General features: G+C 41.8%; 1 protein-coding gene across 2 annotated transcripts; it reads left to right on the plus strand.

Annotated features, from left to right (window-relative positions):
- Positions 1-1,579: 1,579 nt before the first annotated feature.
- gpx7 (glutathione peroxidase 7) lies at positions 1,580-14,262 on the plus strand. 2 transcript variants are annotated; one of them, XR_005051878.1, is made up of 4 exons: positions 1,580-1,819; positions 4,059-4,320; positions 13,458-13,719; positions 13,752-14,262. XR_005051878.1 is itself a non-coding variant. In XM_021604546.2 (3 exons), the coding sequence occupies exons 1-3, from the start codon at positions 1,691-1,693 to the stop codon at positions 13,619-13,621; spliced, it is 555 nt and encodes a 184-aa protein (XP_021460221.1). In that variant the 5' UTR covers positions 1,580-1,690; the 3' UTR covers positions 13,622-14,262. The 2 variants fall into 2 exon arrangements, 1 of the variants encoding a protein (XP_021460221.1); XM_021604546.2 differs by having other exon boundaries at positions 13,458-14,262.
- The last annotated feature ends 8,670 nt before the right edge of the window (positions 14,263-22,932 follow it).

Below are 22,932 nucleotides of genomic sequence, written 5' to 3' on the forward strand. Positions count from 1 at the left end.
CAGGAGCACAGTAGGTGCTGAAAAACTAAAATCTACACAACGCCAGATGGGGATGCCTGAGCTGAGGCCTAAACAAGACTGCACTACAAGGTGGAATTCAACATTTTATATGCTGAAGTGGTTTCTTGAGTCAAATGGTGCCATCATCTCTACCCTGACCATTGTTAATGTAGCTGTTGATGCTCTGACCCAAGAGGAATGGGAGGTGATGGAGAAGATGTGCCGAGTCCTGGAACCCTTTGCGCAGGTCACTGTGGAGATCAGTGGAGAGAAGTACAGTAAGCAGGTATTACTACATCATGATTTAATCCAGTATTATATATGTATATGAGCAGTAGATGAAAATGTAGTATCAGTAGACAAAACATGAACCTGAACTAATAAGTTACTGTTCTCTCTTTTCAGCTATGTGACAGCCTCAAAAATGATACTCCTGTGTAAGGGTCTGCAGCGAATCATAGCCAGCCGCCAGAGAGAAGCAAATGTAACCACAGGACATGTGGCAGAGTTGTTGGACACCCTATGTTCATAAATGGACAGGAAGTTCCACAGAATGGAATATAATCACGTGCTATAAGAAACTGCTGCACTTGACCTCAGGTTTAAGAAGTTAGCCTTCAGTGATGCCAGAGGGATTGAATAACCTCAGCAGCAGGGAGGAACAGCCCCAGCAGTCAGCTGGTTCAGGCACCAGGGCAACAGGAAGAAGAGGGATCCGATGGAGCAAAAGCACCAGCAGTAGTGCCACAAACAACTGTTGTTTGAATGCTGTTTGACGAGAAAGCAACTGGGGATGCAGCACGAAGGAATCCCTCAGCAGATGCCATAATGGAGGTCTGATCCTATTTGGAGGAGCCCCTCCAAAGATCTGCAGATCCTCTGAGCTGGTGGAAGAACAAGGCCTCTGTCTACCCACGGCTTACTAAAGTCATGGCAGGGAGAATCTGCACAGTGGCCACATCCGTTCCCTCTGAGAGGGTCTTCTTGAAAACGGGCAAATAATTACTGAGAGAAGAAACCACATCAGCCCCTCGAAAGTGAGGCAGCTTGCATTTCTGAATGCAAATCTCTCATAAAAGCAGCATTGGTCAGCATTGCTGTGTGCTGCTGGTTATAACATGGCAATAAAGAAGAGAGAGAAAAGAGGGACCAGTTTAATGTTTTAAGTGGGATGCTGCAGTTTTGCAAATTGTTATTTATTTTTCTTTGATATAGTGCAGTATTCTATTATGCTGTTCAGATTGTGTTCGTTTTGAATGGTTAGATTTATATGCACTTTGTTTATATACATTAAAAAGTTATACTTTAAATGCAAATGTTTAATAGCATTATTTTTTATAACAAACTAATGCATTTTAAATACATTGTGGTTAATGTAGAGTATGATTTCATTTAATAATTTAATTAGAATCGTTTTAACACCAATCATAATCAAACTATCGCAACTGTTTGACTTGAAAAAATACAAAACATGGTTTTTTTAAAGAGCCGTTTTGGAGCTAAAAGAGCTTACTGAAAAGAACCGGAATGCCCATCACTAAACCCGGTACAGTAGGTGGCGGCAATTCACCAAAATATGTAGTCTGCCATAAAACCTTGAAGAAGAAGAAGAAGAAGAAGAAGAAGAAGTTCAGTGCACAGAAGCTTCTACAGTAAATAGTTTACGTTGTACATTGATAAATAAGAAGACATGCTTTCCGTCCTCACATTGCTATTGATCTTATTCAGTCTAAATGAGGCCAAACAGAAAGATTTGTACACTTTCAAAGTTGTTAATAGCAGAGGGAGATTAGTCTCTTTGGAAAAATACAGGGGTTCGGTAAGTTTGAAACTCGAGCCTACCAACTTTTGCACGGTAGCCTATGCAAATGTGCCATTTGTTTACCGGTGAATGCATGCTGCGGATTTTCCTTTCACAAGGCATGTATGATCTATGCACGTTTTATAACAATAGCATCTTACTCTTATGAATAAAATGCTAAGTTTAAGACCAAATTCTTTGTGTCTATCATCTGTATACGTGGCAACTGCTGCTGGACTCCAACGTTGCTTAGAATACTAAATTGATTTATAGGCCAATAGATAGCCTTAGTTTGAGCCAACTGTTATGTCTGGTTGTGTATTACTGACTATAATGTAACCTGCATGCAGTTATTTCATAAGCCCTATAAAAGAGAGGTCATATTCCCTTCTGTAGTCAGTGATAATTGTATATTTTTAAAACATCAAGGTGGGCCATGTTAATACATATTTAAAACTTCACAGGACACATTTTATAGACCGTCTGCATGCTGCATAATCTGAACAGAATTTAAAGTGATACAGTAGAAAGAGGCGTTCCCAAATCTGCCCATTTTCTATCCTTACCACGTGTAGTTCCGTCGTATTGACACTAGAGGACAGCAATACCATATGAGCACAACAGGTAAAAACCTTTTTTCTCTCGCAGTGTTTACCCCCGAGCTCCATTTATTTAAAGGCCAGGTGCACAGCCAGGGATACTGATGCAAACACTTTTTGACCTAAGAAGTCCAAGTAATCTATTAATAAACGAAAACACAATGCACAATTAAAAATGCATGTCTGCTAAATGGAGCATTCATGAGGAATTTATTGCGAAGCATTTATTTATTTCTCCTTTTAAAGTTTATTATTGTGCAGTATTATTCTAGCGCTTTATACAATTTTAGAAAAGGGATTTATAAAATCATAGAAGCTCAATTAAAAAATAAATAATGAAACAGTCCTGTGTAGCTCAGTTGGTAGAGCATGCGATGCCAGAGACGTGGGTTTGATTCCCATGGGGGACCAGTATGAAAATGTATTCACTTACGCAGTAAGTAGTTCTGGAGTACTGTAAAATGTAAAACTTTGGAAATGGAATAGCAACTATTCATTTTGATGGATACAATTATAGACATTGAAGAGGAAGGGAGATGTATAGAAAAATACAGAAATATAAAGTTGGCCATAAACATGGCTCACAAAACCAGGCTCACAAATCACTTTTTTTGCTGCCGCCTCCGATGAGTCACACATTCACATAAGAGAACATAGGACAGCCCACAGGGCACAGACATTACTTCAACATCTATTCCATGTTGGTTCAACATAACTTCAATGAAATGAGATGGAAACAGCATTGATTAAACCAGTGTGTGCCCAGTGGGAAGTAATGGCTCAAACATTCACCTCAAGGATGTTTGGAATGTGTTTGTGCAATTCTATAATTCCAGTGTTCAAGTGATTCATTGGAGAATTTTTTGGGGCATAAAAGTAGTGCACTGGGTATTTACTAGTCCTGCATTAGAGGACCCATCTGTAGTGCAGGCAAAAAAAACATATGTCATAGCAAATCACATGTAATATATCTTATATTTGATCAAAAAGTCACTGCATCTGTTCAATGATAAACCAAGCTATTAGCCCAGAATTGCTCAAATATTTTAATCGATATAAAGAATTTGACTTGACCAAACATTATTGCAACGATTGACAATTTTCCAGGGCTTCTTTCACTATCACCCTCATTACTATCTGGCCTGAACCTCCACTATTCACTATGCTCAGAGACTCCTCATCACTTACATTCACCTCCAAACCTTTGATCTTGTTTTCCTTGAAACCATGCCCACTCAATTCTTAGCCTTGTAGCTCTGTGGTAGTCCCTACACAGGAAGGATAAAAGGGTCAAACTATTTAATGGAATAACCCCTGTGCCCTTACCAAATGTGTCATCTGGTCACATAGACAACAAATCATCACATTGAAATAGCCAGTGCGTGACTTTAGCAGGAGCTCACTGGAGCTGAGTACCGGCACCTCAAATGCTCTAATTGTTGAGCTCCTGTTCCTCTTATAGAGTATTTGCTCAAAAGTATTGTGCTCCTCCACCTAAATATAAGAAGTACCAGCACCCAAAATGAGTACTGGTACCTATTTCAGTCAAGCACTGGAAATTGCATTCAGCACCAATGAAAGGCTACTGGTTATTTTCATATTATCGATAACAGTTTTCATCAGTACATTTATATTTTTAGTATTATGGTTGCCTGCAGGTGTCTCTTGTGGTGAATGTGGCCAGTGACTGTGGCTTCACTGAGGATCACTACACAGACCTTCAACAGCTGCAGAGGGACTTTGGGCCGTCCCACTTCAACATCCTGGCCTTCCCCTGCAACCAGTTTGGCCAGCAGGAGCCTGGCAGCGACAAGGACATTGACGCCTTTGTCCGGCGTGTCTACGGAGTCTCCTTCCCCCTCTTCAGCAAGATTGCTGTGGTGGGCACCGGGGCCAACAATGCCTTCAAGTACCTTGTGGGTGAGTGAACAGATGAGGGATGGATGGGGGCAGAGGCATACACACAAATACATCTCGATGTATGGGCGGCAGGCAGCCTTGTGGTTAGGAGCGTAGGGCCAGTGACCGAAAGGTCGCTGGTTGAAATTCCCCAGCCAACTAGGTGAAAATCTGTCGATATGCCCTTGAGCAAGGCACTTAACCGTAATTGCTCCAGGGTCACTGTCAGTAATTGCTGATTCCTGACTCTGACCCCACTCTCAGGGGGAGTGGGATATTAATTTGTGAAATAGGACAAATGTAAGCACCCACCTAACTGGATGTGTTTTGGGTGGTGAGGGGAGCTCTAGGACCTCAGATGTAATCATTTAATAACCTAATATCCAATGTTTCCACAGACGAGCAGTCTTTATCAGGGTATAATGACAAACACTGCGGGTCACTAGTTTATATAGTGTCAAAGGACACACACAGGTGTCTGTAATCATGGCCGGGTGTGGCCTGATATCATTGGTTAATTCTCATATAAAAATAACATACAAAAAACATGAATGGATAGCATTTGATCATAGATAGAATCTGGCTACATAGGCCTACAAATGTTTACAATGAATAGCAAAATCACAAGAATGACTTCAGGTCAAAGTCTACGTTGAGACCGAAAGGAGCAAGGGTCTTTAAATTAAAGATCCAGGCAGCCTCTCGTTTTCATAATAAATTGTCGAGGTCACCGCCTCTCCTAGGGAGGTTGACATGTTCGATGCCAATATAACGTAGGTACAAAATCGAGTGGTTCACTTCCATAAAGTGGGCCTCAACTGGGTAAGTCGAGTATTTGCTCCGAGATACTTTTAATTCACGCTTATAAGTTATAAGATAAATAACTGCCTTAGTGGAGCACGTAATAACACCTTTGATTGGGATCTGTTTCCCTGTTTGTGGGTGTTTGAAGGATCTTCATTTACAAGTGCCATTGCATTGAGCGCAGCCATTACACTTGTAGTTTCCATCCGGTAGAGGCGCAGCAAATAGACGTTGTGCAGGGATATTTTGGGGTGGTATATCAGAGTTTACCAATTGATCTCTGAGATTTCTGCCCCGCGAGAATACGACCAAGGGAGGATCTGAAAACACATTAACGATACTGTCATCGGATCTTAGAATGTGCTAATGTTTGTGAACGATTCCCTTAATTTGTTCAGAGCACTTTGAATAGCTGGTAGTTAGAATGCAAGAATGCTTCTTTTTGCGAGACTGTCCTTGTAAGAGATCATGTCCCGATTTGTTTAGAATTTTCTCAATGGCAGTATTAATCTGACAATTTTTGTACCCCTTCTCCTTTAATTTTCTTTGTGTCTCAGCCATATTTCTGTTGAATTCTGATAGTTTTTTGCAAATGATTTTTATTGCATCCTAAGCTGCTGGGTTCTTTTACTTCATCCTAAGATGCTGGGTTGTTTTACTGCATCCTAAGATGCTGGGTTCTTTTACTGCATCCTAAGATGCTGGGTTCTTTTACTGCATCCTAAGATGCTGGGTTCTTTTACTGCATCCTAAGATGCTGGGTTCTTTTACTGAAGACTTCGAAGCGTACGTATAATAAACAGAACAGATTTATTTAATGTTCTCCTTAACACATTACAGTCAACTACTCTCTATGGTGTCTTCAGCCCAACTCTCCTATACATCATTGAACCTTTACCGCCCTTCCATCTCGTAATCCAATCACTTCAATGCAAGAATGGAAACTCCATTGTCATTTGTTAATTCAAATAACTCAACCTCTGCATACAAATCTCATTGGCTATTTGCAACCATTTTAAATCTAAACTCATTAACACATAATACATTTCTCAATACACCACACTCCTCCCCCAAATTCTCACTTCCTCTGAAAACATCCTTGATGAACATCATGGGTTTTCCAAAACAGTTTTTCACTTATCAAATCATATACAACCTGTTTACAGATCCACTCGGTCCGGAGGCCTTCTGGCCCTTTTTGGCCTTTTATGATGCTCTGGGCCCTTAGGCTCACGGCCTGGCACAATCTGTGTCTCTGTAGCTCACGGCCTGGCACAATCTGTGTCTCTGTAGCTCACGGCCTGGCACAATCTGTGTCTCTGTAGCTCACGGCCTGGCACAATCTGTGTCTCTGTAGCTCACGGCCTGGCACAATCTGTGTCTCTGTAGCTCACGGCCTGGCACAATCTGTGTCTCTGTAGCTCACGGCCTGGCACAATCTGTGTCTCTGTAGCTCACGGCCTGGCACAATCTGTGTCTCTGTATGCATGCTTGTCACAGTCGTAGTTCCCAAGTCCCAATCAGAAATGTTCCACTCTGACACATTCAGGTCTTCTCTTTCATTGTGTTACATCATCATTTAATCCACATGCTTCTTACATAATTTTCTCTCAGATTGCACTAAGCAGGTTACAGGACCAAGTACCCTTTTCACAACTCTGCATATCCATTTCTCTCTCTCCTCCCTGGTAATCTCGGACAGGTACTGTTTGTTCCCACTGAAAAAAACGAGGCTTGCCCACCCCCTTGTCCTGTATCTTTCACTGCGTGTCAGCTGAAAAGCTGGGATAACCTTGTTCTAACCTGTCCTTTTAGGAACAACTCTGCTGGAGTTATTCCAGTTGTGGCATGCAGCGTATTCCTGTAGGCAAACAGAAGGTTGTCCACACTATGCTGTACAGGCCGTCCTGAGGACTTGTCCTTCTCAAGAGCCTGTTTTAGACTCTGTACAAGTCGCTCTGCTGCGCCATTTGAAGCAACATGAAACGGAGCTGATTTTATGTGTTTCACCCCTTTCAACTGGAAGAATATCTCCATCTCTTTTGACACCGGCCCTCGGCCCATTGTCTGAAACACACTCCTCAACTAACCCGTAGGATGGTTAGTCCATCCACCTTCTGGATGGTAGCGCTGTGAACAAGCAGGGACTCAGGTGGTTAATGTCCTTGATGATCTTTTTGGCCTTCCTGTGACATCGGGTGCTGCGGCCTCTGTCACACTGCTTCTACGTTCTGTAAGTGGTCCTCTGCCGATTTCCCTGTGATAAGAATATAATCCAGAAAGCACACAACCCCAGGTAAACCCTGTAAACCCTGGTACATACTACGTTGGAATATAGCTGGAGTGTTTGATACTCCATAAGGCAGTCTATTCATCTGGTATAAACCCTTCAACATGTTTATAGACAGGAAATGCTTTGACTCTTGATCTACCTCCACTTGCAGGTAAGGTCTAACTTTGTGAACTGTTTACCCCCCGGCTAGAGTAGCAAACAAGTCCAGGGTCTATGGTAAGAGGTACTGGTCCACATCCACTCATGCATTTACAGTCACCTTGTAATCATGACATATTCTGACACCTCCGTTTGTCTTTGGAACGCAAACTATAGGTGCTGCTCATTCACTGGATTCTGTGGGGTCACTCCTTGTTTTTCTAGCTTTGTAATCTGTTTGTCTACTGCCTCTGAGTGCATAAGGTACAGGTCTAGCCTTACAAAACTTTAGAACTGCTTTCTCTGACACTTGAGTTTGGCTTTAACTCCCTATACCACACCCAGTTCACCACTAAACACCTCAGCATATTTGTCGCATTACTGTGCAACTGGGTCTGACACATGGTTCACTCTTGACCAATCTTATTTGAGGTGCTGAATCCAGTTCCTCCCCATTAGCTAGGACTCTTCCCGTTTGACACTAATAGAGGTAGTGGTAACACTTGAGCACCACATTTCATTTGAACCTCCAGCTGTCCCAATAACGGAATAGGCTGAGCTGAGTAAGTTCTCACCATGACCATGTAGGGTTTCACATAGTCACGATCACTACACACAGTAAAAAGTCCCAAGTCCTTTTCTGACTGGTGATTTCCGACTGTGCTGGAGCCTGAAGGCAGGTCTGTAACGGCAGGTCTGCTGTGATTGTCCTGTCCCCAAACAGCGAAAACAGGGCTTTGACGTCTCCCCCCTCTGGTCTGACATCCACTGTTTCTCCCTGTCGGATCCGGGTCGATGCCCCTCCCATTTTGTGGTCAACTGATCGGATCTCAACTGAGTCGATGTCTGCTGGAATTTCTGCATACTCTGGGCTGTGCAGTCCAAGTTCTTGACAATGTCCAAAACTTTTGCCCATGTTAAATTCTTCCCATATGCCGCGCTTAACATCTTGCCATGCAGCTCCTTACTGGCCACTCCATAAACTAGCTGGTCCCTCAGCTGCTTCTCTAGTGCAGCACCAAACTCACATGTAGCTGCCATTCCCTTTAGCGATGCTATATACTCAGGAAACGTCTCTCCCGCCAACTGTTTCCTATTCCGAAAAACATACCTCTCGCTCAACATAAAAGTCTCTCAGAGCTGAAATTAGCTCCTGGAAGCTAGCCTTTCCCTGCTTCTTCAGCGCCACCAAATCTTTCAGCAGCGTTAACATCTTTGAACCCAAGACTGATAGAAACACTGTTCTTCTACGGTCGTCAGCGATCTCGTTAACTGCAAAAATCGCTCCTCATATGTGCTGAAGCTCTAGTTAGCCTCTTGGAAACACAAACCGGTCTCACTACTGAAAAGTGCCATAGCTCTCATTAGCGCATGCGCCATTTCTTCCCAGCTGACCAACTCATTTACTGACATTAGTACTAGCTAACTTTCTAGCTCGTTCACTCGGTTGGTCATCAGTAGTTTGAGGATTTTGTCTCAGAATTCCGTTATCCTCGTCGCCAGTTGTTGCATCCTAAGCTGCTGGGTTCTTTTACTGCATCCTAAGATGCTGGGTTCTTTTACTGCATCCTAAGATGCTGGGTTCTTTTACTGCATCCTAAGATGCTGGGTTCTTTTACTGCATCCTAAGATGCTGGGTTCTTTTACTGCATCCTAAGATGCTGGGTTCTTTTACTGCATCCTAAGCTGCTGGGTTCTTTTACTGCATCCTAAGATGCTGGGTTCTTTTACTGCATCCTAAGATGCTGGGTTCTTTTACTGCATCCTAAGATGCTACGTTCTTTTACTGCATCCTAAGATGCTGGGTTCTTTTACTGCATCCTAAGATGCTGGGTTGTTTTACTGAAGACTTCAAAGAGTACGTATAATAAACAGAACAGATGTATTTAATGTTCTCCTTAACACATTACAGTCAACTACTCTCTACGGTGTCTTCAGCCCAACTCTCCTATACATCATTGAACCTTTACCGCCCTTCCATCTCGTAATCCAATCACTTCAATGCAAGAATGGAAACTCCATTGTCATTTGTTAATTCAAATAACTCAACCTCTGCATACAAATCTCATTGGCTATTTGCAACCATTTCAAATCTAAATTCATTAACACAATACATTTCTCAATACACCACACTTTTGATTCGACAGAATTGGCTGTAGGGCAAACTGCTTTTCAAGGGAAGTGGGTGACAACTATCAGCCCTCAACAAACTGTTAGGATCAGTAGGTTTCCTGTAAATATCCGTGTATAGAACATTATCCTCACATAAAATCAGAAGATCAAGGAAACTGATTTGACGTGTGTCAGATTGCATAGTAAATCTCAGGTTCTCAGAACAAGAGTTAATAAAAGCATGGAATGCCTGGAGCTGTTTTGCATCACCCCTCCATAGAACAAAAATATCATCAATATACCGTTTCCAAATAGTAATGTTCGGCAAGAAAACATTTTTGAGAGAGTTGAAAATTGACTGTTTTTCCATGTAACCCACGTACAAATTACCATAGTTAGGAGCCATAGTGGATCCCATCACAGTACCCTTTGTCTGAATAAAGAAATCATTTAAAAACATGAAGTAGTTGTGTGTGAGTACTATTTCAGCCAATGTTATAATGCATGCACTGGAAGGTTAGGGTCACGTTGCAGAAGAAAATGTTCCATGGCTTCAATACCGCCCTCGTGTGGAATATTTGTGTATAACGACTCAACATCAAAAGTGACGAACAAGGTATTCTCAGGGAGAAGAAGAGATTCAATGATAGAGATCATACTGCTGGTGTCCTTTACAAAGGAGGGGAGCTGTTCTGCGGGTGGTCTAATAAAAAAGTGTCCGTTACTGCGTCAACTACATTCTTGTGTAATTCTGTATAGAAAGTGGCAATTTTAGGGTGTTGAAAAGTCATGTTCTTTCTTGGTGATCTGACCAGAAATTAAATACCCATCTAGGACAGTAAAGATAGTATTCTGAAATTGGGAAGTAGGGTCACTTCTGAGTTTGTTGTTAAAGGTGTTGTCAAGCAGTTGTCTATGACACTCATTTACATAAACTGTCCTATCCATGAGTACAACCGACCCACCCTTATCAGCAGGACGAATAAGGACTGACATATCGGATTGTACAACCGACCCACCCTTATCAGCAGGACGAATAAGGACTGACATATCGGATTGTACAACCGACCCACCCTTATCAGCAGGACGAATAAGGACTGACATATCGGATTGTACAACCGACCCACCCTTATCAGCAGGACGAATAAGGACTGACATATCGGATTGTACAACCGACCCACCCTTATCAGCAGGACGAATAAGGACTGACGTATCGGATTGTACAACCGACCCACCCTTATCAGCAGGACGAATAAGGACTGACGTATCGGATTGTACAACCGACCCACCCTTATCAGCAGGACGAATAAGGACTGACATATCGGATTGTACAACCGACCCACCCTTATCAGCAGGACGAATAAGGACTGACATATCGGATTGTACAACCGACCCACCCTTATCAGCAGGACGAATAAGGACTGACATATCGGATTGTACAACCGACCCACCCTTATCAGCAGGACGAATAAGGATTGACGTATCGGATTGTACAACCGACCCACCCTTATCAGCAGGACGAATAAGGACTGACATATCGGATTGTACAACCGACCCACCCTTATCAGCAGGACGAATAAGGACTGACATATCGGATTGTACAACCGACCCACCCTTATCAGCAGGACGAATAAGGACTGACGTATCGGATTGTAAATCAAGCAAAGCTTGTTTTTCATCCTTGGGTAAATTATGGAAAGATTTGGACTCCTATTTGTTCTTAAGGAGATGAGCAACATCTTTTTCAACGAGTCTGCAATATGTCTCGATCGAGTGATTGTGATTGGCTGGAGGCATAAAATAACTCTTACTTCTAAAAGGAGTCGGAGTATGTGCAGGTGAGTAACCTACTGGTTCAGCAGAAATATAACGATTAGGGGAGCTAAAGTATCCCTTTAAACGGATGTTACTAAAAAACTTAAACATGTCTACCTTAACAACAAAATCGTTGCACTGAGTTGTAGACACAAAATAACCCTTTATTAAGCAAAGAGACATGGGCATGGCTCTATATCTTGCTTGATAAATTAAAGTCACTCAGTCCCGTGGGTTCTGGGACCGTGTGAACGGTCTCCTCTGCCTCTGATAGTCGTTTCTTCTTACCCCGTCGGGTGCGGCATCTCGTAGATGCGCGTGCCCCCGGTCACCTCCGCCCTTCCGTCCGTCCAGTCTCTGGTTGAATAAAAAACTACCACTGGAAGCCGATGAGGCGCTGGTTGTAGAGCGTTAGTCAGACAGAGGTGCATAGAAGTAAGCGGCATCTCTCCTGCGTCTGCCATGGAGAGGAGGAGCAGGACCTCTTGTCAGGGTTTCTCCAGAAGTAGACTTTGTCCTCAGCCTTGTCTTTTTTGTCTTGGTTGAATTTCTTGATTTTAAGCTCCTTTATTTCTGTATACAACTTGTCCTGGAGCGCTTGGTTAGTTTTCATCAGTTCATTGAATATGCCATCATCATTATCAGCTCCTGGCAGAGCTGTGCGTTTCGCTTCAATTGTTATCCATTTCAATAAAATCCCTTTTCAACTGGTCAACAATTAATGTCATTAAATCAATAGAGCATGTGTTCAGGATGGCACACCAACGCTGTACCAATGACGGTTCTATTTGCCACCTGTGTCCCCGTGGAATAATGCCTTGACACACATTCTTAATACACACGCAAAACTGTTGAGCGTGAAAAACCCAGCAGCATTGCAGTTCTTGTCACAAACCGGTGCACCTGACACCAACTACCATACCCCGTTCAAAGGCACTTAAATACTTTGTCTTACCCATTCACCGTCTGAATGACACACATACACAATCCATGTCTCAATGGTCTCAAGGCATAAAATCCTTCTTCAACCAGTCTCCTCCCCTGCATCTACACTGATTGAAGTGGATTTGACTAGTGACATCAACAAGGGATCATAGCTTTCACCTGGATTCACCTGGTCAGTGGATGTCATGGAAAGAGCCAGTGTTCTTAATGTTTTGTACACGGCTATGGGTGGGGGATGCATTTTCCAACTTTTTCCTGAATAGCTTGAAGTGTGAACAACAAGACTATAACCCCTGACTGACATGGGCAGACAGCGACCGTCTTTGGACTCATTAGCAAGCCTAGGCCAGCTCAGAGAGTGTGTGTGTCTTAAGTGTGTTTGGTTTATTATGGGTTTGAGTGGCAGGTTGGGTCCCCCAGCGGGAGATAAAATGGCAGGCTACTGGCAGGCTGCACGTTTTTACAAACGGACCATCAGAGCGTAGGTGATTCAAACGTCAGGAAAAATCAAGGGGAAGGAGAAAAATAGGCAAATTACATTTTTACCACACTCTCATATTTTCCTGATGGAGTGCTCATGAAAGGAATGAGGATTGCAATCTTCTCCTCACCTTTAAGTGTACTATGTCTAAATATTTTATTCAATGCATTTTTTTTAAACCGCAACAACTAGAGGTTGAAACATGGCTTTTGATCAGATGCTAATTTGTATTCATGTTATACTACCACACAATGAAAATACTGTATATATGGTTAATTCCCAATTTCATTATCATGCTATTTTTTTTTATACCTTTATTTAACTAGGCAAGTCAGTTAAGAACAAATTCTTATTTTCAATGACGGCATAGGAACAGTGGGTTAACTGCCTTTTTCAGGGGCAGAACGACAGATTTTTACCTTGTCAGCTCCGGGATTTGATCTTGTAACTTTTCAGTTACTAGTCCAACGCTCTAACCACTAGACTACCTGCTGCCCCAAAAACACATAATAAGTATTTATGTTTTATGGAATTGTCACAACATTTTTTTTCTCTTTTGATTCTTTACAGAGATGTCAGGAAAAGAGCCCGACTGGAACTTCTGGAAGTACCTCATCGATACAGATGGGAAAGTTGTGGATGCCTGGGGGCCCAGTGTCTCTGTCAAAGAACTCCGACCTAAAATAGCTGAAATGGTACGGAATATCATCCTCAAGAAGAAAGAGGAACTTTAACTTAACACCTCAAGACCCATCTGACAATCTATTCAGGAATATCCTATGTGATTGAAATCCACTGTCTGCAACAAAAACACCCCGAGCATCATAAAAATACACTCCAAGCACCACACACTCCAAGCACCACACACTCCAAGCACCACACACTCCAAGCACCACACACTACATACGGTAAATGTTGTATTCTACAGATGTAGGATCTTAATTTGAGCTAGTTTGCTACATCAGGAAAATAATCCTGCAGCAATAGAAAATGTGAATTATTATGTGGATTATAATTAATGGGCATTTTTGTACGTGTTGATACATTTTTAGGGAAAATCAGGTCTGGAATTTCAAATGTGAAATTACAAGCTTCAGAAGCCTTTTTAAACCTCAAATACACTAAATAGTTAAAAATCTCCTGCAACAGGGTGATCAAATTAAGATCCTGTATCTGTGCCCCTATTAACGTTTATGAAACCACCTCTACGACTGCATTCAGCATACTGATATCCTTTTTTGGAAGCAGTTGATCTGCCTGCGAAAAACTCATCAGTAATCAGAGCTTATTGTTGTGCTGTTGAGAGGTTCTTTGTATTGGATTGCCTTTTCATGGTACATGTGTGCACATTAATAAATATACTTTTACAAAGTGGCATGAATGCTTTCATCAGTGTTTTTTTCTACACAAAGCTGTACATGGAAATGTGTAGGAGGTAAATTTAGGTCAAAGTTGACTTTTGCATTAACGTTTTTCTCAAATAGATTTGTTTGTTTTTTGACTGTCTCTGCTTGTAAGCAATACTCACATTCCTTTGTAGATAAGTCTTTCACTCTCTAATGTTTTCAAGGTTAACACTGTGCTTTGTGCTTTTGTGTTAGTTCTTTACCTTGTTGTCATTTACACTTTTCTTAGACTGTGTGCTTGTCCTGCCACCGCTTTGCTTTCAACTCATTTGAAACCATATCTTTGGAGAATGAAAATACATTTTGGAAATTGTTTTAGCAGCCTTCCCCTATTACCTGTCCTGAATGTGTTTTCTATGGTACAAGGTGTCGTTTCTCTGTTCAGCAAAGTGTTTTTATCCTTGGAAGATTTTGGTTAATTACCTTAGGGCTGTTGATTTCGGAGAAGACCCAGTTTGGCTGACACTGCATTGTCAGTAGGATTGAATTCAGATGAAATAACAACCTGGAATGTTGTACCAACATACAATGCATTCAGAGCTCTGTTTCATTGAACAGCAACAAAGTGGGAATGTACAATAGGCCTCAGATCTCCACCACTGACAATTACTGTTCCCTCTCATGTCTCTATCAGGAACAGATTTACCACAAGGGTCTGTAAATTAACCCTTACAGATGAATGAGGGCCGGGGACACAGACTGTAGGACCTTTGAGACTATCATGACACACCCCTAAGGGTATACAGTTGTGGCCAACATTTTTGAGAATGACACAAATATTAATTTCCACAAAGTTTGCCTCTTCAGTGTCTTTAGATATTTTTGTCAGATGTTACTATGGAATACTGAAGTATAATTACAAGCATTTCATAAGTGTCAAAGTAAATCCGCCCTGGTATGCTGTCAATTAACTTCTGGGCCACATCCTGACTGATGGCAGCCCATTCTTGCATAATCAATGCTTGGAGTTTGTCAGAATTTGTGGGTTTTTGTTTGTCCACCCGCCTCTTGAGGATTGACCACAAGTTCTCAATGGGATTAAGTTCTGGGGAGTTTCCTGGCCATGGACCCAAAATATCAATGTTTTGTTCCCTGAGCCACTTAGTTACCTTGCCTTGTGGCAAGGTGCTCCGTCATGCTGGAAAAGGCATTGTTCGTCACCAAACTGTTCATGGATGGTTGGAAAAAGTTGCTCTCGGAGGATGTGTTGGTACCATTCTTTATTCATGGCTGTGTTCTTAAGCAGAATTGTGAGTGAGCCCACTCCCTTGGCTGAGAAGCAACCCCACACATGAATGGTCTCAGGATGCTTTACAGTTGGCATGACACAGGACTGATGGTAGTGCTCACCTTGTCTTCTCCGGACAAGCTTTCATCCGGATGCCCCAAACAATCGGAAAGGTGATTCATCAGAGAAAATTACTTTACCCCAGTCATCAGCAGTCGAATTCCTGTTCCTTTTGCAGAATATCAGTCTGTCCCTGATGTTTTTCCTGGAGAGAATTAGCTTCTTTGCTGCCCTTCTTGACACCAGGCCATCCTCCAAAAGTATTTGCCTCACTGTGCATGCAGATGCACTCACACCTGCCTGCTGCCATTCCTGAGCAAGCTCTGTACTGGTGGTGCCCCGATCCCGCAGCTGAATCAACTTTAGGAGACTGTCCTGGCGCTTGCTGGACTTTCTTGGGTGCCCTGAAGCCTTCTTCACAACAATTGAACCGCTCTCCTTGAAGTTCTTGATGATCTGATAAATGGTTGATTTGTGAAGCCCTTTTTGTGCAAAGCAATGATGATGACACGTGTTTCCTTGCAGGTAACCATGATTGACAGAGAAAGAACAATGATTCCAAGCACCACCCTCCTTTTGAAGCTTCCAGTCTGTTATTCGAACTCAATCAGCATGACAGAGTGATCTCCAGCCTTGTCCTCGTCAACACTCACACCTGTGTTAACGAGAGAATCACTGACATGATGTCAGCTGGTCCTTTTGTGGCAGGGCTGGAATGCAGTGGAAATGTTTTTGGGGGATTCAGTTCATTTGCATGGCAAAGAGGGACTTTGCAATTCATCTGATCACTCTTCATAACATTCTGGATGCAAATTGCCATCATACAAACTGAGGCAGCAGACTTTGTGAAAATGTATATTTGTGTCATTCTCAAATCTTTTGGTCACGACTGTACAACAAGGCAGGATAAATGAGTTAGCCAGAAATAACTAGATCTTATGGATCAATAAAAAATGTAAACTTAAAATAACCCTTTATTAAGCAAAGAGACATGGGCATGGCTCTATATCTTGCTTGATAAATTAAAGTCACTCAGTCCCGTGGGTTCTGGGACCGTGTGAACGGTCTCCTCTGCCTCTGATAGTCGTTTCTTCTTACCCCGTCGGGTGCGGCATCTCGTAGATGCGCGTGCCCCCGGTCACCTCCGCCCTTCCGTCCGTCCAGTCTCTGGTTGAATAAAAAACTACCACTGGAAGCCGATGAGGCGCTGGTTGTAGAGCGTTAGTCAGACAGAGGTGCATAGAAGTAAGCGGCATCTCTCCTGCGTCTGCCATGGAGAGGAGGAGCAGGACCTCTTGTCAGGGTTTCTCCAGAAGTAGACTTTGTCCTCAGCCTTGTCTTTTTTGTCTTGGTTGAATTTCTTGATTTTAAGCTCCTTTATTTCTGTATACAACTTGTCCTGGAGCGCTTGGTTAGTTTTCATCAGTTCATTGAATATGCCATCATCATTATCAGCTCCTGGCAGAGCTGTGCGTTTCGCTTCAATTGTTATCCATTTCAATAAAATCCCTTTTCAACTGGTCAACAATTAATGTCATTAAATCAATAGAGCATGTGTTCAGGATGGCACACCAACGCTGTACCAATGACGGTTCTATTTGCCACCTGTGTCCCCGTGGAATAATGCCTTGACACACATTCTTAATACACACGCAAAACTGTTGAGCGTGAAAAACCCAGCAGCATTGCAGTTCTTGTCACAAACCGGTGCACCTGACACCAACTACCATACCCCGTTCAAAGGCACTTAAATACTTTGTCTTACCCATTCACCGTCTGAATGACACACATACACAATCCATGTCTCAATGGTCTCAAGGCATAAAATCCTTCTTCAACCAGTCTCCTCCCCTGCATCTACACTGATTGAAGTGGATTTGACAAGTGACATCAACAAGGGATCATAGCTTTCACCTGGATTCACCTGGTCAGTGGATGTCATGGAAAGAGCCAGTGTTCTTAATGTTTTGTACACGGCTATGGGTGGGGGATGCATTTTCCAACTTTTTCCTGAATAGCTTGAAGTGTGAACAACAAGACTATAACCCCTGACTGACATGGGCAGACAGCGACCGTCTTTGGACTCATTAGCAAGCCTAGGCCAGCTCAGAGAGTGTATGTGTCTTAAGTGTGTTTGGTTTATTATGGGTTTGAGTGGCAGGTTGGGTCCCCCAGCGGGAGATAAAATGGCAGGCTACTGGCAGGCTGCACGTTTTTACAAACGGACCATCAGAGCGTAGGTGATTCAAACGTCAGGAAAAATCAAGGGGAAGGAGAAAAATAGGCAAATTACATTTTTACCACACTCTCATATTTTCCTGATGGAGTGCTCATGAAAGGAATGAGGATTGCAATCTTCTCCTCACCTTTAAGTGTACTATGTCTAAATATTTTATTCAATGCATTTTTTTTAAACCGCAACAACTAGAGGTTGAAACATGGCTTTTGATCAGATGCTAATTTGTATTCATGTTATACTACCACACAATGAAAATACTGTATATATGGTTAATTCCCAATTTCATTATCATGCTATTTTTTTTTATACCTTTATTTAACTAGGCAAGTCAGTTAAGAACAAATTCTTATTTTCAATGACGGCATAGGAACAGTGGGTTAACTGCCTTTTTCAGGGGCAGAACGACAGATTTTTACCTTGTCAGCTCCGGGATTTGATCTTGTAACTTTTCGGTTACTAGTCCAACGCTCTAACCACTAGACTACCTGCTGCCCCAAAAACACATAATAAGTATTTATGTTTTATGGAATTGTCACAACATTTTTTTTCTCTTTTGATTCTTTACAGAGATGTCAGGAAAAGAGCCCGACTGGAACTTCTGGAAGTACCTCATCGATACAGATGGGAAAGTTGTGGATGCCTGGGGGCCCAGTGTCTCTGTCAAAGAACTCCGACCTAAAATAGCTGAAATGGTACGGAATATCATCCTCAAGAAGAAAGAGGAACTTTAACTTAACACCTCAAGACCCATCTGACAATCTATTCAGGAATATCCTATGTGATTGAAATCCACTGTCTGCAACAAAAACACCCCGAGCATCATAAAAATACACTCCAAGCACCACACACTCCAAGCACCACACACTCCAAGCACCACACACTACATACGGTAAATGTTGTATTCTACAGATGTAGGATCTTAATTTGAGCTAGTTTGCTACATCAGGAAAATAATCCTGCAGCAATAGAAAATGTGAATTATTATGTGGATTATAATTAATGGGCATTTTTGTACGTGTTGATACATTTTTAGGGAAAATCAGGTCTGGAATTTCAAATGTGAAATTACAAGCTTCAGAAGCCTTTTTAAACCTCAAATACACTAAATAGTTAAAAATCTCCTGCAACAGGGTGATCAAATTAAGATCCTGTATCTGTGCCCCTATTAACGTTTATGAAACCACCTCTACGACTGCATTCAGCATACTGATATCCTTTTTTGGAAGCAGTTGATCTGCCTGCGAAAAACTCATCAGTAATCAGAGCTTATTGTTGTGCTGTTGAGAGGTTCTTTGTATTGGATTGCCTTTTCATGGTACATGTGTGCACATTAATAAATATACTTTTACAAAGTGGCATGAATGCTTTCATCAGTGTTTTTTTCTACACAAAGCTGTACATGGAAATGTGTAGGAGGTAAATTTAGGTCAAAGTTGACTTTTGCATTAACGTTTTTCTCAAATAGATTTGTTTGTTTTTTGACTGTCTCTGCTTGTAAGCAATACTCACATTCCTTTGTAGATAAGTCTTTCACTCTCTAATGTTTTCAAGGTTAACACTGTGCTTTGTGCTTTTGTGTTAGTTCTTTACCTTGTTGTCATTTACACTTTTCTTAGACTGTGTGCTTGTCCTGCCACCGCTTTGCTTTCAACTCATTTGAAACCATATCTTTGGAGAATGAAAATACATTTTGGAAATTGTTTTAGCAGCCTTCCCCTATTACCTGTCCTGAATGTGTTTTCTATGGTACAAGGTGTCGTTTCTCTGTTCAGCAAAGTGTTTTTATCCTTGGAAGATTTTGGTTAATTACCTTAGGGCTGTTGATTTCGGAGAAGACCCAGTTTGGCTGACACTGCATTGTCAGTAGGATTGAATTCAGATGAAATAACAACCTGGAATGTTGTACCAACATACAATGCATTCAGAGCTCTGTTTCATTGAACAGCAACAAAGTGGGAATGTACAATAGGCCTCAGATCTCCACCACTGACAATTACTGTTCCCTCTCATGTCTCTATCAGGAACAGATTTACCACAAGGGTCTGTAAATTAACCCTTACAGATGAATGAGGGCCGGGGACACAGACTGTAGGACCTTTGAGACTATCATGACACACCCCTAAGGGTATACAGTTGTGGCCAACATTTTTGAGAATGACACAAATATTAATTTCCACAAAGTTTGCCTCTTCAGTGTCTTTAGATATTTTTGTCAGATGTTACTATGGAATACTGAAGTATAATTACAAGCATTTCATAAGTGTCAAAGTAAATCCGCCCTGGTATGCTGTCAATTAACTTCTGGGCCACATCCTGACTGATGGCAGCCCATTCTTGCATAATCAATGCTTGGAGTTTGTCAGAATTTGTGGGTTTTTGTTTGTCCACCCGCCTCTTGAGGATTGACCACAAGTTCTCAATGGGATTAAGTTCTGGGGAGTTTCCTGGCCATGGACCCAAAATATCAATGTTTTGTTCCCTGAGCCACTTAGTTACCTTGCCTTGTGGCAAGGTGCTCCGTCATGCTGGAAAAGGCATTGTTCGTCACCAAACTGTTCATGGATGGTTGGAAAAAGTTGCTCTCGGAGGATGTGTTGGTACCATTCTTTATTCATGGCTGTGTTCTTAAGCAGAATTGTGAGTGAGCCCACTCCCTTGGCTGAGAAGCAACCCCACACATGAATGGTCTCAGGATGCTTTACAGTTGGCATGACACAGGACTGATGGTAGTGCTCACCTTGTCTTCTCCGGACAAGCTTTCATCCGGATGCCCCAAACAATCGGAAAGGTGATTCATCAGAGAAAATTACTTTACCCCAGTCATCAGCAGTCGAATTCCTGTTCCTTTTGCAGAATATCAGTCTGTCCCTGATGTTTTTCCTGGAGAGAATTAGCTTCTTTGCTGCCCTTCTTGACACCAGGCCATCCTCCAAAAGTATTTGCCTCACTGTGCATGCAGATGCACTCACACCTGCCTGCTGCCATTCCTGAGCAAGCTCTGTACTGGTGGTGCCCCGATCCCGCAGCTGAATCAACTTTAGGAGACTGTCCTGGCGCTTGCTGGACTTTCTTGGGTGCCCTGAAGCCTTCTTCACAACAATTGAACCGCTCTCCTTGAAGTTCTTGATGATCTGATAAATGGTTGATTTGTGAAGCCCTTTTTGTGCAAAGCAATGATGATGACACGTGTTTCCTTGCAGGTAACCATGATTGACAGAGAAAGAACAATGATTCCAAGCACCACCCTCCTTTTGAAGCTTCCAGTCTGTTATTCGAACTCAATCAGCATGACAGAGTGATCTCCAGCCTTGTCCTCGTCAACACTCACACCTGTGTTAACGAGAGAATCACTGACATGATGTCAGCTGGTCCTTTTGTGGCAGGGCTGGAATGCAGTGGAAATGTTTTTGGGGGATTCAGTTCATTTGCATGGCAAAGAGGGACTTTGCAATTCATCTGATCACTCTTCATAACATTCTGGATGCAAATTGCCATCATACAAACTGAGGCAGCAGACTTTGTGAAAATGTATATTTGTGTCATTCTCAAATCTTTTGGTCACGACTGTACAACAAGGCAGGATAAATGAGTTAGCCAGAAATAACTAGATCTTATGGATCAATAAAAAATGTAAACTTAGATGTAATTTTGTTTGTTGAATCAATTAGACCATGACCATTTCAAGTATATCTTTCAATTAAAAGTTAAGGCAAGTTAGCTGGCTAAATCCATAAACCTACTTTGTAGTATCCCTATGACCTTGCTCTGAGTTTAAAGACTTAATTTAACACTATGTTTTTATATTATCCAATAACTTTTTAGGACTTGTCCTCAGACCCCATGTGCAGTAGGCTAGAATATCAGAAAGAACCCTGTTGTTTGTCGACTGCACATGTTCCTTACCACGGAGAGAAAAGGCAGCGGGGTTCTCGCTTTTTGTTTTCTGTTTATGTGAAGACTTCAGAGCAGAAACATAAACGTATCATTAATATGCATGACATTATATAACACAGATCTTCATATGCATGTCATTATACAACACCGATTGGTGAGCAAACAATGTTTCAATCCACCTCCCAATTGAATTTAGCAAATTGTTGAAGGATGGCTTTGTGAGACATTTTGATGCAAGTTAAGATGCACCTGGGCTGTGAAAGTCAATATAACCCCAATTCCAAGGCAAATGTGTTACGTCTGAGGTTTGGATGTTGTTCAAACAACTGCTAAATGATTTAGTGTTTTTTGTTCCCAAAAGGAATAATTGGAACCTGAGCTGTTGAAAATTCTAACAACATTAATAAAAATGTAGGATTTACCTGATTTGTTCTTGAACATGACATTTGGAGAAAATATTGAATGTTTTAAGAACTCCCACAGAAACTGATAGAACCCTCTCTGGTGGCCAACAAGAAGAAAGGTAAAGACACATTTTTGAAATTGTGTTACATAATTTACAAAATGTGCTTTAGGATCAGATACAGTAATACCAATTAATCATATTGAGCAGCTTCTTAGGAGATTGAAGAATACTGAACAGGTCTTGGGAGATTGAAGAATACTGAACAGGTCTTGGGAGATTGTAGAATACTGAACAGGTTTTAGGAGATTGTAGAATACTGAACAGGTCTTGGGAGATTGTGTCACGTTCTGACCTTAGTTCCTTTGTTTTGTATTTGTTTTAGTATGGTCAGGGCGTGAGTTGGGGTGGGCAGCCTATGTTTGTTTTTCTATGTTGTATTTTGAGTTTGGCCTGGTATGGTTCTCAATCAGAGGCAGGTGTCGTTAGTTGTCTCTGATTGAGAATCATACTTAGGTAGCCTTTTCCCACCAGTGTTTGGTGGGTGATTATTTTCTGTTTTGTGTGTCATCACTACACAGGACTGTTTTGTTTGTTCATTCTTCCTAGTTGTTGTTTTGTTTAGTGTTCAGTTTTGATTATATTAAAAATCATGTTACACTTACCACGCTGCACCTTGGTCCTCACCTTCTTCCACCGACGACGGCCGTTACAGATTGTAGAATACTGAACAGGTCTTAGGAGATTGTAGAATACTGAACAGGTCTTAGGAGATTGTAGAATACTGAACAGGTCTTAGGAGATTGTAGAATACT

This window comes from Oncorhynchus mykiss, chromosome 5, assembly GCF_013265735.2.
Source record: "Oncorhynchus mykiss isolate Arlee chromosome 5, USDA_OmykA_1.1, whole genome shotgun sequence".
Taxonomy (NCBI): domain Eukaryota; kingdom Metazoa; phylum Chordata; class Actinopteri; order Salmoniformes; family Salmonidae; genus Oncorhynchus; species Oncorhynchus mykiss.

Excerpts from the sequence above, each read along its gene's own strand:
- gpx7 (XM_021604546.2), top strand. The coding sequence starts at position 1,691 with ATGCTTTCCGTCCTCACATTGCTATTGATCTTATTCAGTCTAAATGAG. Across the intron at positions 1,820-4,058 it reads TGGAAAAATACAGGGGTTCG|GTGTCTCTTGTGGTGAATGT; the intron begins GTAAGTTTGAAA and ends GGTTGCCTGCAG. Across the intron at positions 4,321-13,457 it reads TGCCTTCAAGTACCTTGTGG|AGATGTCAGGAAAAGAGCCC; the intron begins GTGAGTGAACAG and ends GATTCTTTACAG.